The sequence below is a fragment of the Orcinus orca genome, chromosome 6 (assembly GCF_937001465.1).
Source record: "Orcinus orca chromosome 6, mOrcOrc1.1, whole genome shotgun sequence".
Taxonomy (NCBI): Eukaryota; Metazoa; Chordata; class Mammalia; order Artiodactyla; family Delphinidae; genus Orcinus; species Orcinus orca.
The window spans coordinates 63,689,444-63,706,537 of record NC_064564.1 but is presented as its reverse complement, the minus strand read 5'-3'; the positions used below and the strand labels follow the sequence as shown (position 1 = coordinate 63,706,537).

Here is a 17,094-nt window from a genome sequence, read left to right as displayed (position 1 = left end):
GCCATCTTGCAGGCACGCAGGCCACTGCTGGGAGACCCACAAGTTGGCGCTGATCACTACCCCAGGGTACCAGGAGTGAGCACGGGTCACCACACCTGCCCACCCCATATCAAGGGGATAACAGCCAGCACACACTGAGGAAACAGCAGGAAGTATCCAAACTAAAAGCAGCCCCTCGATTCCGACAACGTGGCAGAGTAGAAGGACTGCAGCTCACTTCCTCCCACGAAAACACCAAAATCACAATTAACTGGTGAACAACCATCGACAAAAAAGACTGGAACCTACCAAAAAAGATATTTTACATCCAAAGAGGAAGCCACAATGAGATGGAGTGAGAGTTCTGAGCCTCACGTCATGCTCCTCAGCCTGAAGGTCTGGCATTGGGAGGAAGAGCCCCCAGGGCATTGAGCTTTGAAGGCCAGTGGGGCTTGAGTGCAGAAGTTCCGCAAGACAGGGGGAAACAGAGATTTCACTCTTAGAGGGCATGCACAACGTGCACTGGAACCCAGCACAAAGCAGTGACTCCACAGGAGCCTGGGCTAGACCTACCTGAGGGTCTTGGAGGGTCTCCTGGAGGGTCTCCTGGAGAGGAAGGTGTTGGCTGTGGCTCACTGTGGGGGCAAGGACTCTGGTGGCGGAGGCCCCAGGGAATACTGATCAGTGTGGGTTCTCTTGGAGGTTGTATTTTTGGCACTAAGGCCTGGCCCCACCCAATAGTCTGCAGGCTCCAGTGCTGGGACGCCTCGGGCCAAACAACCAGCAACGGGGGAACACAGCCTCACCCATCAGCAAACAGGCTGCCTAAACTTGTACTGACCTCACAGCCACCTGTAAACACACCCCTTGGCATGGCCCTGTCCACCAGAGGGACAAGACCCAGCTCCACCCACCAGTCCCTCCCACCAGGAATCCTGCACAAGCCCCTGGACCAAGCTCACCCACCAGGAGACAGACCCAAGAAGGAAGAGGAACTACAATCATGCAGCCTGCAGAAAGGAGACCACAAACACAGAAAGTTAGACTAAATGAGACAGTTGAGAAATGTGTTCCAGAAGAAGGAACAAGATAAAAACCCAGAAGAGCAACTAAGTAAAGTAGAGATAGGCAAATCTACATGAAAAAGAATACAGAGTAATGATAGTAACGATGATCCAAGATGTTGGAAAAAGAATGAAGGCACAGCCTGAGAAGATACAAGAAATACTTAACAAAGACCTAGAAGATTTAAAGAACAGAGATGAACAATACAATAACCAAAGTGAAAAATATACTAGAAGGAAACAATAGCAGAATAAATGAGGCAGAAGAACTAATAAGTGAGCTGGAAGAAAGAGTAGTGGAAATCACTACGGCAGAACAGAATAAAGAAAAAAAGAATGAAAAGAAAGGAGGACAGTCTCAGAAACCTCTGGGACATTAAATGCACCAACATTCGCATTATAGGGGTCGCAGAAGGAGAAGAGAGAAAGGACCTGATAAAATATTTGAAGAGATAATAGCTGAAAACTTCCCTAATATGAGAAAAGAAACAGTCACCCAAGTCCAAGGAAATGCAGACTCCCATACAGGATAAACCCAAGGAGGAACACACCAAGATATATATTAATCAAACTGACAAAAATTAAGACAAAGAGAAAATATTAAAAGCAACAAGAGAAAAGCAACAAATAAAATACAAGGGAATCCCATAAGGTTATCAGCTGATTTCTCAGCAGAAACTCTGCAGGCCAGAAGGGAGTGGCATGATATATTTAAAGTGATGAAAGGAAAAAACCTATAACCAAGAATACTCTGCCCAGCAAAGCTCTCATTCAGATTCAATGGAGAAATCAAAAGCTTTACAGATAAGCAAAAGCTAAGAGAATTCAGCACCACAACCAGCTTTACGATAAATGCTAAAGGAACTTCTCTAGGCAGAAAAGAAAAGACCATAACTAGAAACAAGAACATTATGAATGGGAAAGCTCACTGGTAAAGGCGAACGTACAATAAAGGTGGGAAATCATCCGCACACACACAAATATGATATCAAAACCAGCAGTCATGAGCAGAGGATAGTACAAACGCAGGATATTGGAAATGCATTTGAAATTAAGAGACCAGCAACTTAAGACAGTCTTGTATATATACAGACTGCTATATCAAAACCTCACGTGATCTGCAAACCAAAACTCTATGACAGATAGACAAAAACACACAAAAAAGAAAAATGCAATCCAAATACAACACTAAAGATAATCAAATCACATGAGAAGGGAACAAAAGAGGAAGGGAAGAAAAAAGACTTGCAAAATCAAATCCCAAGCAATTTACAAAATGGCAATAAGAACATATATATCAATAATTACCTTAAATGTAAATGAATTAAATGCTCCAACCAAAAGACATAGACTGGCTGAATGGATACAAAAACAAGACCTGCATATATGCTGTCTATAAGAGCCCACTTCAGATCTAGGGACACATACAGACTGAAAGTGAGAGGATGGAAAAAGATATTCCATGCAAATGGAAATTAAAAGAAACCTGGAGTAGCAATACTCATATCAGACAAAATAAACTTTAAAATAAAGACTTACAAGAGACAAAGAAGGACACTACATAATGATCAAGGGATCAATCCAAAAAGAAGATAGAACATTGTAAATATATATGCACTCAACATAGGAGCACGTCAATATATAAGGCAAATTCTAACAGCCATAAAAGGGGAAATCGACAGTAACGCAATAATAGTGGGGAACTTTAACACCCCGCTTACATCAATGGACAGATTATCCAGACAGAAAATCAATAAGGAAACACAGGCCTTAAATGACACATTAGACCATATGAACTTAATTGATATTTATAGGACATTCCACCTGAAAGCAGCAGAATACACATTCTTCTCAAGTGCACATAGAACATTCTCCAGGATGGATCACATGCTGGGTCACAAAGCAAGCCTCAGTAAATTTAAGAAAATTGAAATCATAACAAGCCTCTTTTCTGACCACAAGACTATGATATTAGAAATCAGTCACATAAAAAAGACTGCAAAAAACACAAACGCATGGAGCCTAAACAATATGTTACTAAACAACCAGTGGATCACTGAAGAAATCAAAGAGGAAATCAAAAAATACCTAGAGACACATGATAACAAAGAGATGACAATCCAAAACCTATGGGACACAGCAAAAGCAGTTCTAAAAGAGAAGTTTATAGCAATACAGTCTTACCTCAGGAAACAAGAAAAATCTCAAACCTAACAATACCTAACCTTACAGCTAAAGCACCTAGAGAAAGAAGGACAAACAAAACCCAAAGTTAGTAGAAGGAAAGAAATCATAAAGATCAGAGCAGAAATAAATGAGATAGAGATGAAGAAAACAACAACAAAAATCAATGAAACTAAAAGCTGGTTCTTTGAGATGATAAACAAAATTGATAAACCTTTAGCCAGACCCATCAAGAAAAAAAGGGAGAGGGCTCAAATCAATAAATCAGAAATGAAAAGGAGAAGTTACAACTGACACCACAGAAATACAAAGGATCATAAGAGACTACTACAAACAACTATATGCCAATAAAATGGACAACCTAGAAGAAATGGACAAGTTTTTAGAAAGGTACAACCTTCCAAGACTGAACCAGGAAAAAATAGAAAATATGAACAGACCAATCACTGAAATTGAAACTGTGATTTTAAGACTTTTAACAAACAAAAGTCCAGGACCAGATGGTTTCACAGATGAACTCTATCAAACATTTAGAGAAGAGTTAACACCTATCCTCTGAAACTATTCCAAAAAAATTGCAGAGGAAGGAAAACTCCCAATCTCATTCTGTGAGGTTGCCATCACCCTGATACCAAAACCAAAGATACCGCAAAAAAAGAAAATTACAGGCCAATATCACTGATGAACACAGATGCAAAAATCATGAACAAAATACTAGCCAACCGAATCCAAGATCAAGTGGGATTTATTCCAGTGATGCAAGGATTCTTCAATATTTGCAAATCAATCAGTGTGATACAGCACGTCAACAAACTGAAGAATAAAAACCATATGATCATCTCAATAGATACAGGAAAAGTTTTCAGCAAAATTCAACATCCATTTATGATAAAAAATCTCCATAAAGTGGGCATAGAGGAAACCTACCTCAACATAATAAAAGCCATATATGACAAACCCACAGCTAGCATCATTCTCAACAGTGAAAAGCTGAAAGCATGTCCTCTAAGATCAGGAACAAGGCAAGGATATCCACTCTCACCACTTTTATTCAGCATAGTTTTGGAAGTCCTAGCAGGGCCATCAGAGAAGAAAAAGAAATAAAAAGAATCCAAATTGGAAAAGAAGTAAAACTGTCACAGTTTGCAGATGACATGATACTATACATAGAGAATCCTAAAGACGCTGCCAAAAAACTTCTAGAGCTCATCAGTGAATTTGGTAAAGTGGCAGAATGCAAAATTAATACACAGAAATCTCTTGCATTCCTATACAGTAACAACAAAATATCTGAAAGAGAAATTAAGGAAACAATCCCATTTACCATCACATTAAAAAAGAATAAAATACCTAGGAATAAACCTACCTAAGGAGGCAAAAGACCTGTACTCTGAAAACTATTATTAGGATGTTGATGAAAGAAACTGAAGATGACACAAACAGATGGAAAGATATATTGATACCATGTTCTTAGATTGGAAGAATCAATATTGTCAAAATGACTATACTACCCACAGCAATCTACAGATTCAACGCAATCCCTATGAAATTACCAAGGGGATATTTCACAAAATTAGAATAAAAAAGTTTACAATTTGTATGGAAACACAAAAGACTCCAAATAGCCAAAGCAATCCTGAGGAAGAAAAAGAGCTGGAGGAATCAGGCTCCCTGACTTCAGACTATACTACAAAGCTACAGTCATCAAAAGAGTATGGTACTGGCACAAAAACAGAAACATAGATCAATGGAACAGGATAGAAAGTCCACAGATAAACCCACACACCTATGGTCACCTAGTCTGTGACAAAGGTGGCAAGAATATACAACGGAGGAAAGACAGTCTCTTCAGTAAGTGGTGCTGGAAAACTGGACAGCTACATGTAAAAGAATGAAATTAGAATATTCTCTAACACCATACACAAAAATAAACTCAAAATGGATTAAAGATCTAAATGTAAGGCCCGATACTATAAAACTCTTAGAGGAAAACATAAAGAGAACACTCTTTGACACAAATTGCACCAAGATCTTCTTTAATCCACCTCCTAGAGTAATGACAATAAAAACAAAGTAAACAAATGGGACCTAATTAAACTTAAAAGCTTTGCACAGCAAATGAAATCATAAAAAAAAAAAAAAAAAAAGAAAAGACAGCTCACAGAATGGGAGAAAGTATTTGCAAACGAATCAAGAAAGGATTAATCTCCAAAATATATAAACAGCTCATGCAGCTCAATATTAAAAAATACAAACAACCCAATCAAAAAATGGGCAGAAGACCTAAATAGATGTTTCTCCAAAGAAGACATATAGATGGCCAAGAGGCATATGAAAAGCTGCTGAACATCACTAATTATTAGAGAAATGCAAATCAAAATACCAGGAGGTATCATCTCACACCAGTTAGAATGGCCATCATTAAAAAGTCTCCAGGGCTTCCCTGGTGGCGCAGTGGTTGAGAGTCCACCTGCTGATGCAGGGGACACAGGTTCGTGCCCCGGTCCGGGAAGATTCCACATGCCGTGGAGCGGCTGGGCCCGTGAGCCATGGCTGCTGAGCCTGTGCGTCCGGAGCCTGTTCTCACAACGGGAGAGGCCACAACAGTGAGAGGCCCGCGTACAGCAAAAAAAAAAAAAAAAAGTCTCCAAACAACAAATGCTGGAGAGGGTGTGGAGGAAAGGGAACCCTCTTGCACTGTTAGTGGGAATGTAAATTGATACAGCCACTATGGAATACAGTATGGAGGATCTTTATAAAACTAAAAATAGAACTACCATATGATCCAGCAATCCCACTCCTGGGCACATATCTGGAGAAAACCATAATTCAAAAAGATACATGCACCCAAATGTTCATTGCAGCACTATTTACAATAGCCAAGACATGGAAGCAACCTAAATGTCCTTCGACAGAGGAATGGATAAGGAAGATGTGGTGTATACACACACACACATTCACAATGGAATGTTACTCAGCCATAAGAAGAATGAAATAATGCCATTTGCAGCAACATGGATGGACCTAGAGATTATCGTACTAAGTGAACTAAGTCAGAGAGAAGACAAATATCATATGATATCACCTATATGTGGAATCTAAAAAAAAATTGTGCAAGTGAACTTACTTACAAAACAAACAGACTCACAGACTTTGAAAACAAAAGTATGGTTACCAAACGGGAAATGGGGGGGGGGGAAGGATAAATTAGGAGTTTGGGATTAACATATACACATTACTATATATAAAATAGATAACAAGGACCTACTATGTATAGCACAGGGAACTCTACTCAATATTCTGTAATAACCTATATAGGAAAAGTATCTGAAAAAGAATGACTATATGTATACGTATAACTGAATCAGCTGTACGCATGAAACTAACACAGCATTGTAAATCAGCTACACTCCAATATAAAATAAAAGTTAAATTTAAAAAAAGTGAGCTTTACGTGAGCATAACAGAAAAAGCCCACATTCCTTTGCCTAGCTATCACTTACTGAGCAGTGACTGTGTCAGGGCACATTCCTTGCTGTTGGGGAACATGTATAAAATTCAGTTCATAGTCCCTAATATCCTCACCGTGAAGGGGTTCAAGGCACCCGCTATGGGGAGACACTTACCTACCCCTTATCTCTGCCACTGCCCTCATTCTACTGCACTGACATGTAGAGTGTTACAGGAACCCAAAAGAAGGAACCTCACGTTTGTCAGTGGCAGAGAGGACAGAATATTTTCTATGCAAAGGAAACAATACTTCTAATGATGGAGGGGCATGAACCAGTAAGGTGTGGCCGGGAATTGCAAATAATTCAGTCTAATCCAAGCAAGGGGTAAGATTATGCCTGATTATGTATGTCCAGCCTAGGAAACGTAGACATCATCTTGAAGACAGTAGAGCTATTGAAAGACTATCAGCAAGGGTGTCATATAATCAGAGATTTTAGAGAGCTTTCTTCTAGTGGTTCTGTGAAAAATAGACTGGGGTGCAGCATTTGTTACAGTGGTTTAGGACAGGAAGTGTGAGGGCCATGGGGTCAGTAGGGTTAAAGAAGAAAGGATGGAGGGCTTCAAGGTACATGTAGGAGGGGTCCTGGACAGGGGAGGGACAAGGGGAAGTTTATAACTTTCAGGTTTCTGATCAGTGTAGCTAGAATTGATGGGGATGGTGCTGCCGTTCATTGAATACAGAAAGGACAGAGATGGAGAAGGAAGAATTTGAGTTCACTTTAGGTTGGACTAGTTATACTAGTGCCTCCAGTATAAACACTTTGAGATGCCTGCTGGGTTGTTGGACATGTTTGCAGGCCTGAGCACAGGTGGAGGTCTGAACTGGGGCGAGAGATGTGAGCATCTTTGCAGTTGATGTTGAAATTGAAGTTGTGAGTGTGGGCAGGCAGGCCCAGGGAGCATATGTGGCAAGGAAAAGGCCACACACAAAGCCTCAGGGGCATCAGAGTTGAGCAAATAATTAAGAAAGGGGAACTGCTGAGACATCCACGGTGAGCAGCCAGAGAAGGAGGAGGGCTTACAGAATGACAGAGAGCTTCATGCAAGAGTTAGGTGACAGGGTAGTCACATAGGGGAGAGAAGTGTCCTAGGAACTAGGACTTGAGCAAGGACAGTTTCAGGGAAGTGGTGGGGACAGAGGCCCAGAGGTAAATAGGAATAGGGATGAATTAGAGATAACTGTGGACAATTTTGTCACATACCTGGTTGGGCAGGAGCCAGAGGGGGCATGAAGAGTGAGGGAGATTTAAATGAGAAGACTTTAGTCCTGCTCGTGTTGGGGAAGGTCCCTGGGGGTTGGAGATCCTGAAGAAAACTGAGCTAAATGGAAGCAGGTGGGGAGGCTCCAAGGCCCCTGCGTGGGGCCTCCTCCCTGGGCCTCAGCACCCTCCCCACTGCTGACTGAGTCAGATCTTTGTCCGTTCTTTTGCTGTTAAGTGCCTGCCTTTCTGCAGTGTAACACTGGCTGTTCTTAGTCCACAGCCTCTGATATGCGATTTGAAGACACATTTTATGGAACGGACATAATCCAAGGGGAGAAAAAGAGACAGAGAGTGCTGAGCTCCAGGTTTAAGAACGAATATGTGGATGACCCCGTCTACCGCACGTTTTTGAAGAGCTCTTTCCAGAAGAAGTGTCAGAAGAGGCAATAGTCTACCTACACTGCTGCAGGCAACAGAATGACTTGCGCCAGAAGAGGAACGATGAAGGGACAGCCTGGGGCTGTGCCATGTGTTTTGCTGGGGTAGGTGACGGGCTGTGTCTCTGACAGTGGAAAATTAGGCTTCCCAGAGTTTGGTCACCAAAACCACGAAATACACATTATTAATCGGATACCACAATCTGAAGTTGTCTCCTAGTCTTGCATTTACTTCTGAGCAGTTGTCTCCTATGATCCCAAAGAATTTTTCTAAGTAGAAGGGAATAATAATGAATCACCCATCGAAAAAAGCCACTGCCAGAGGAGGTGGATCCCCATGTGTGGCTTACTTAGTCCCTATTCAGGAACCACATGGAGACTTCTCTCCTCAACCCTAGCAGGTGGGAGCCTCGATTCCCAGGTGGGAGGGTGATAATTTATATATTTTCCACAGTCAGGGAAGGACTCTCACTTATTTGTTTTAAATGGCAGTTTTTATAAAACATTTTTAAAACACAAATGGCATGGATGGTAATGAGATTTACCCATATGCTATCTGCATTTCCCTTGTACAGAAATTTTACATTTTTTTATATCCGTTTTACTTTTGATTGTGTCTGACGAGAACTAAGTTGTTGGCCTTTGTGAAGTTTTTGGCTCTTGAGAAAGAATTCTTATGAATTGTATGGGAATTTTATATATTTAAAGAGGGAGATCTGGGGCTGTTATTTTTAAATACTTTTTTTCCATAATACATATTCTGAGTAGATATTTATAAAATATATGTTTCTTTCATTATGTGTTTGTAAGATTAGAGTTTAAAATAAATATGCTTTGATGCATAGTTTTGAAGTAATATGATTTTTCCTTTTTGAAACAGCTTGGAAATGTACTAGTGTTTAAAAATAAAGATTTCCATTTTCTCCAATCCTGTCTTCTAACTTGCTTATTTGTCTAGGTTTAAACCTATAGAAAACAAGTTTTTTTGGGAGAGCTGGCTCTGTGGACATTCTGGGGCCCAGGTTTGTCAGAACTTCTTCTCTCACTGTTTACATAACTGTGGACACACTGTGAGACATTTATGGCTATACCACTGGGGACAAAGCTCCTCTACCTGCCCACAGTGCCTGATGAAGTGTTTTCCTCAGCTCTATCTTTAGGCCTGGAAGAAATCTGAGCCTCTGGAGTCTGGAGCTCTTTTCATCCCAGGTTTCTTGGTCCTCAGCTTCATTAGAAGGGGCTGTATGGATCCTCCAATCCCTCCCATCACTTTATAGATGAGCAATGGAGGAGAGGAAGGAAGAGGGCTTGCCCAAGGTCACACAGTAATGCTTCAGTTAACTATGGCCACAGTTATGCTGCGTAACAAACAACTGCAAAATCTGTGTCCTGTGATGAGAAGCACTTCTTTTGCTCATGAGTCTGCAGGTTGGCTGATCTAGGCTGGGCTTGGCTAGGCAGCTGTGCTGACCTCGGCCTGGGCCAGCTCACACGTCTGCTCCATGTGTCCCCATCAGCCCACTGGACTCAGTGGGCTAGCCCAGGTATGTTCTCAGGTCACTGGCAGAGGCAGAGAGGGCAGCCAAGTAAGCAAATTTTAGATCTGTCTGTGATGTTGGTTAACATCCCGTGGACCAAAGCCCAGAGCTAGGCATTAGAGGGCATTTCAGAGTTTTATGGCAAAACGTGTGGATGTATCATGTTACTGGGTAGAGAGTGAAGATGAAACAGTAGTGACAGAGCCACAGTTAAAACTTGGTTTTGCAGACTGCTAGCTGGCTGAGTGCTCATTTTCCAGAGTGCCTCATGGCTGAACTCTGAGCTGGGGAAGAGCCCATCAGCCACATTTTTACAAGGACTAAGCACTCCACATTTTCTGCCAGTATAGTCATATATTTTATCAAGTAATCAAGTTTGCCTTTTCTATCTCCACATTTTGAGTGGAACTGACCTGCTGTCTCCACAATATGCCAGGAAAGTAGGCCTGTGTAAGGCATTAAGAGGAATTAATCTAAATAGGATCATTTGTTTTGTACAAGTTTGCCTGTCAGCAAGATTTCTGATTGGCTGCCACAGGGAGAAAATGTGCAGAGTCCTATGTGATTTCAAATACAGCTGTTTTTTATGGTCTCACTTAACTAATGTTCCTATAATCAAGTACAGCTGTATACGGCCTAAGCAAAATAGTGCTGGCCACAAGTGCACTCTGGCTCTTGAGAAAGATACCTCTGTTTCACTGCATTCTGCATAAAGTCATTATTAGCTCTATGACCCGACAGACCAGTAAAGCTGTTTCACTTTACCGTGTGACAGCTCAATTGTAATTTTAATTTCTTTGCATTAAACTAACTATATTTTCAGTGTGTACGTGTAGCGTGAAATCAGGTGAAGTCCTTCTAGCATTAAAAAAAGAATTTCTGGCTGGACAGTTATTATGTAATTCTAATTACAAGCCCTTTTTCTGGAGGTTAGAGGATTAGTGAAACTGCCTGGCATATTTCACAACATTTTAGTTCCTTTATATGTGTTTGAAATAAGAACAATGTGATTCTTGTCAGTTTACTTTTATTAAGGTACTTTTGTTTAGTTCATCTAAAGAGAAATTGAGAAGAAGCATCCACTAAAATATCACGTGGCTTCACAGAATATATTATAAATTGCTACTGGGTAATGGTATATGAAAACGTGAAGACTCAGAATACAAAAACAAGTAGGAGTGAATGGGTCTGCCCCTTCTCCATGTACCCATCCAACGTGAAGCAAGGCTGAAACGTGATTTTTACTGTAAATGACCTGGAGGTCTTACAAGTAATCATATTAGAGGAGTATATGCTGCAAGATAACACTGTATTTTATTTTTGCCTTTAAATAAAAAGGATCTGAAATGAAACAACCTCATTTTAGATATTAATCGGCCCCATAAACTTGAAGCTAACTAGAAATCCTGAGACATTCTCATTACGTGCAGTAACTGGTTGGTTGCAATACTTGACTGTACCACAAACTGCTTCTGAGAACTCAGATGTGCAGTCGTCGGAACTCTCGCACAACATGTTGTTGAGACATACAACACTGACGGGCCTCTCTGAGGAGCCTGTCCTCTCCAGCAAGTGCGCTAGAGACTCAGAAACCCCATGCTCCATCCTCAGAAGGTGCAAGTCCCCTTGAAGAAATGGAACTTCATCAGTGATATTAATGATGTACTGAGAATCTATTGTGTACACAGAGCCTGGTAGACCCCTTAGTGGCATTTGTCTTACTTAATCTCCCCCAAGAAATTAGCAAAGGAAATATTCTCCTCTTTCATGGAGGGTAACGAAGGTTCAGAGAGGTTAAGTAACTTTTGAATCACTCAACCTTCTCGATGCATGAAGAAAAGTGACGATTCTAAACTTCTTTTCAGAATCAAAAGACCCAATCAAAAGACACTGGGTAGATGACTCTGAAGTTCAAAAGACAAGTTAGCACTGTCAGGTCAGCACAGGTTAGAGGTATAAATATGGAAAGTATCATCTTTATTTTGTTTAAAAACACATGAAATTCACCTTCTGGCAAAGGCAAAACTATAGGGACAGAAAAGAGATCAGTGGTTGCCAAGGACTGGAGGTGAAGGAGGAAATTGACAACAGAGGTTCAGCATGAAGGAACTTTTTTGGGGTGATGGAAATATTCTGTATCTTGACCGTGGTGGTGCTAACAGGACTCTATGTCAAAATTCATAGAACTGAACACAAAACAGGTGGATTTTACTATGTGTAAGTATCATCTCAGTAAACCTGCCTTAAATAAATAAATAAAATCAAGTGGAATGATGGTCAGGTAACTCAGGGAGAGAATATGTTGTGTGGTAAGAGGACAAGAAGTGAGAAGAAATCAGAACCCTGGGAAACAGCTACACACAGTTGAGTAGGAAAAGAGGGGCCTGTGAATGAGCACTGAAAGGGGCCAAGAAATGGGAAACCAGGATGCTGTGATGTCATGGACTTCAAGGGAAGAGAGTATTCCAAAAAGGAGGAGAGGTCAACACAGAGAAAATGCTGCAGAGTCCCAGAACATGTAATTGTTCATTAGGAGGCCACTGGTGTCCTTCATGAGCACATTTCACATGGCTTCAGATGAGAAACCTATTAATATTCAAATTGGTGAGGAGAGAACAAGATGGGAGAATAGAAGGACATGGAGCTCACCTCTTCCCACAGATACATCAAAAATACATCTACATGGGGAACAATTCTCACAGAATACCCACTGAACTCTGGCAGAAGATTTCATACAACCAAAGCTGCAAGAAAGATCACCACATAACTGGGTAGGATAAAAGGAAAAAAAAAAAAAAAAGGAATCCTGGGAGGGAGCTGTGAAAGAGGAAAGGTTCCCTCACCCTGGGAGCCCCCTTCACCAGTGGGGAGATCAGCTGGGACAGAAAGGGAGCTTCAGCGGTTCAGAGGAGAGTGCAGCAACTAGCTTGCAGGAGGCAGAATGGAGAGAGACGAGCACAGATAGTCCTGGCCACCTTGCTGCACTCCCCAGCCTGAGAAGTGCATCTGTTGGTATGCGTGGGGGCTTGGTGCTGAAATTCGGGCTTCAGAAGACAGATGTGGGGAGACGACTGGGGTTGGCTGCACAGAGAAGCCCCAAGGGGCTAGAGTGTGGCCCTGGCCACAACTGGGGGTGTGTGCAAGATGGAACCCAGTCCACCATAGAAGCTGCGTCATTAACACACACACACACACACACACACACACACACACACACACACGTGAAGGGAAGGGCGGGGCCCCGCCATAGCAGCCTCATTCTCAGCAAGCTCACAGTGGCTAGGGCTCCACCTCTGCAAGCTCTGGGAGCACACAAGCAGTTGCCCACATGCAGAGGCAGGCCTAAAATCTGAGCCCTGTCTGGCAGCTTTGTGACTTTGGTGGATTTATGCCATTGGTGCCTTTGTAAGCTCAGTGCCTGTGGGACACTGAAGAAGATTAATGGTGCTCCCGTGGCTGGGGCAGGTCTGGAGTTAGCAGCTGAGAGCTTTGGGGGCATGAGTGTGTGGAGGCGGGGCTGGGGTCTGTGCTGAATCTGTACCTCCCATGATGGGTCCAGGTGAGTGACTATGCACGACTACTGTGAACCTGGTACCTTACTTCAGTGGATCTGTGCCTATGGATCTGCACTGGTGGCTTTCTGAGCACAGTGCCTGAGGGACATCTGGGCCAATTGCTTGCACTCCCATGGCTGAGGTGGGGCTGATGGCAGTGCCAACAACAGTGTACACTGTGAGCCCACACAACAGGTGACAGACAACACCACAGGGTGCTCTTGCTGGTGGACAGCCTCTGCAGAGGAATACTCAGTGGCTCCTCTCCTAGTGGAAGTGCTCCAGTCCTGCCTATCCCACACTGCAGCTCAGAAACAGATGTGGTGGCTTCCACTCCAACAACTGGGGAGCAGACCCTGCCCCTGACAGGACTGTGATGGCCAAAGAGCAAAGAAGAGGCCCTGCTCAACATCTAGTGCAGGCTCTGGTCACCACAACACCAGTCACACCACCTATCAAGGGGATAATGGCCAGCACACACTGAGGAAAGACATGGCAGGCACCCATATTGAAAAAAGCCCTTGCACCAAAAATACCAGATTCATGCAGGCTACTCAGGGACACTACCGTAAAAACAGCCCTTCAAGACCACAGTAGATAACTGTTTCTCCTACGTTCATAGAGTCAGAGAAATAAAAGTAAAATGAAAAAGCACATAAACTACTCCCAATTAAAGGAACAAGAGAAAACCCGTGAAAGAACAACGAAACAGACCTTTCCAGTCTACCAAATCCTAAGTTCAAAAAAGAGATAATGAAATACTGGGGCTTCCCTGGTGGCACAGTGGTTGAGAGTCCACCTGCCGATGCAGGGGACATGGGTTCGTACCCCAGTCCGGGAAGATCCCACGTGCCGCGGAGCGGCTGGGCCCGTGAGCCATGGCCGCTGAGCCTGCGTGTCCAGAGCCTGTGCTCCGCAACAGGAGAGGCCACAACAGTGAGAGGCCTGTGTACCGCAAAAAAAAAAAAAAAAAAACTGAAGGAATTAAGAAAGGCTATTGATAGAAATGCAGATCACTGTAACAAGGAACTAGAAACTATAAAGAGGAGCCGGTTAAAATTTGAAAACTCATTTGCTGAGACAAAAGCTGAGCTAAAGGCAATAAATAGCAAACTGAATAATGCAGAACAACAAATAAGTGATCTGGAAGATAGAATAATGGAATTCACCCAATCAGAACAGCAGACAGAAATACAAATCTAAAAAACTGAAAGCAATATACAAGACCTATGGGATAATATAAAGCAAGCCAATCTATGCATAATAGGGATCACAGAGAGAGAAGAAAGAGAAAAGTGATTGGAAATGTATTTGAAGAAATTATGGCTGAAAACTTCCCTAACCTAAAGAAAGAAACATATCCAGGTACAGAAAGCACAGAGGGTCCCAAACAAGATGAATCCAAATAGACCTACACCAAGGCATATTATAATCAAAATGGCAAATGTTACAGATAAAGAGAAGATTCAAAAAGCAGCTTGTCAACAAAAACAAAGAATTAGTTACAGGGGAACCCCCATAAGGCTATCAGCTGATTTCTCTATAGAAACGTTGCAGGCCAGAAGGGAGTAGCAAAATATACTCAAAGTCCTGAGAGAGAAAACCCTGCAACCTAGAATACTCTATCCAGCAAGATTATAATTTAGAATAGAAGGAGAGAGGAATTTCTTAGTCAAGCAAAAACTAAAAATGGGGCTTCCCTGGTGGCACAGTGGTTGAGAATCCGCCTGCCAATGCAGGGGACACGGGTTCAATCCCTGGTCCGGGAAGATCCCACATGCCATGGAGTAACTGAGACTGTGTGCCACAACTACTGAGCCTGTGCTCTAGAGTCCGTGAGCCACAACTACTGAGCCTGCATGCTGCAACTATTGAAGTCCGTGTGCCTAGAGCCCATGCTCCACAACTAGAGAAGCCACCACAGTAAGAAGCTGCTCACTGCAACTAAGAGTAGCCCCCGTTCACTGCAACTAGAGAAAGCCCATGTGCAGCAATGAAGATCCAACACAGCCAAAAATAAATAAATAAAAATAAAGTTTAAAAAAAAACAACTAAAAGAATACAGCAATACTAAACCTATCCTAAAATATTGAAATTTTGATGTTTTCTAAATAAAAAAGCAAGAATCTATAGGAAAGAGAAAATCACAATTGGAAAATAAATCACTTAAATAAGCCAGTACATAGATTAAAAAATTTTTTGTGAAAGCAATTGTTAACTACAGTGAACAGCAGAAGGATAATTATGAAGATGTAAAAGAGGACATCAAAATCATAAAATGTGGAGGAGGGGAGTAAGAAAATGTAGATTTTTTTTTTTAGAATGTGTTTGAGCTTATATGACTGCCAGTCTAAAGCAAGTAGATATAGTAATGGGTTAACATACTTGAAAAACAAGGTAACCACAAATCAAAATCATGTAATAGATTTACGAAAACCAAAAATAAGACAACTCAAGCATAATACAAAAGAAAACCATCAAACCACAAAAGGAAAAACAGAAATAGAAAGGAACAAATATGAAATACAAAATCAACTAGAAAATAAGGTTTAAAGTGGCAATAAATACATATCTATCAATATTACCTTAAATGTCAATGGACTAAACTCTCCAATCAAAAGAAATACAGTGGCAGATTAGATAATAAAATAAGAACCTACAATATGCTGTCTACAAGAAACCTACTTTAGGGCAAAGGACATGCATAGATTGAAAGTGAGGGAATGGGAAAAGGTAATTCATGCCAATGGAAATGACAAGAAAGTGGGGTTAGCTATACTCATATCAGGGGACTTCCCTGATGGTCCAGTGGTTAAGAATCTGCCTTCCAATACAGGGGATGCGGGTTCAATCCTGGTCTGGGAACTAAGATCCCACATGCCACAGGACAACTAAGCCCACATGCCACAACTAGACAGCCCGTGTGCTGCAACTACAGAACTCATGTGCTCTGGAGCCTGCATGCCACAACTAGAGAGAAGTCTGTGTGCTGTCACAAAGAGCCCACGCACTGCAATGAAAGATCCCGCATGCTGCAACTAAGACCTGAAGCAGACAAAAAATAAAAAAATAATTAATTAAAAAAATACTCATATCAGACAAAGGAGACTTTAAAACAAAGGTCATGAAGAAAGATAAAGAAGGACACTGTATAATGATAAAAGGATCAATACAAGAAGCCGATATTATACTTGTTAACATACATGCACCCAATATAGGAGTACCTGAATACATAAACAAATAGTAGCGGACAAAAAAGGAGAAATTGATGGGAATAAAATAATAATAGGAGACTTTAACACCCCACTGATGTCAATGGAAAGATCTTCCAGACAGAAAATCAATAAGGCAACAGAGACCCTAAATGACACTATAGAACAGTTAGAGTTAATTTATATTTTCAGGACATTCCATCCAAAAAACCCAAAAAAACCCAAAAAACAGAATACATGTTCTTTTCAAGTGCATATTCAAGGGCATATGGATATTCTCCAGGAGAGACCACATACTAGGACACAAAACAAGCCTCAATAAATTTAAGAGGATAGAAATCAAGCATCTTTTCTGACCACAATGGCATGAAACTAGAAATCAACCACAGAAAGAGAAATGAGAAAAAAAAC

At 41.5% G+C, this 17,094-nt stretch overlaps 1 protein-coding gene across 3 annotated transcripts in view; it reads left to right on the top strand.

Annotated features, from left to right (window-relative positions):
- Window positions 1-9,307, top strand: part of KDM4C (lysine demethylase 4C) — a 404,294-nt gene extending 394,987 nt beyond the window's left edge. For all 3 annotated transcript variants that reach the window (XM_004279122.3, XM_049711313.1, XM_033404418.2), the window contains one exon: window positions 8,216-9,307. In XM_004279122.3, the coding sequence (XP_004279170.1) occupies window positions 8,216-8,392 (177 nt within the window). In that variant the 3' untranslated portion in view covers window positions 8,393-9,307. The remainder of the gene's footprint in view (window positions 1-8,215) is intronic.
- The last annotated feature ends 7,787 nt before the right edge of the window (window positions 9,308-17,094 follow it).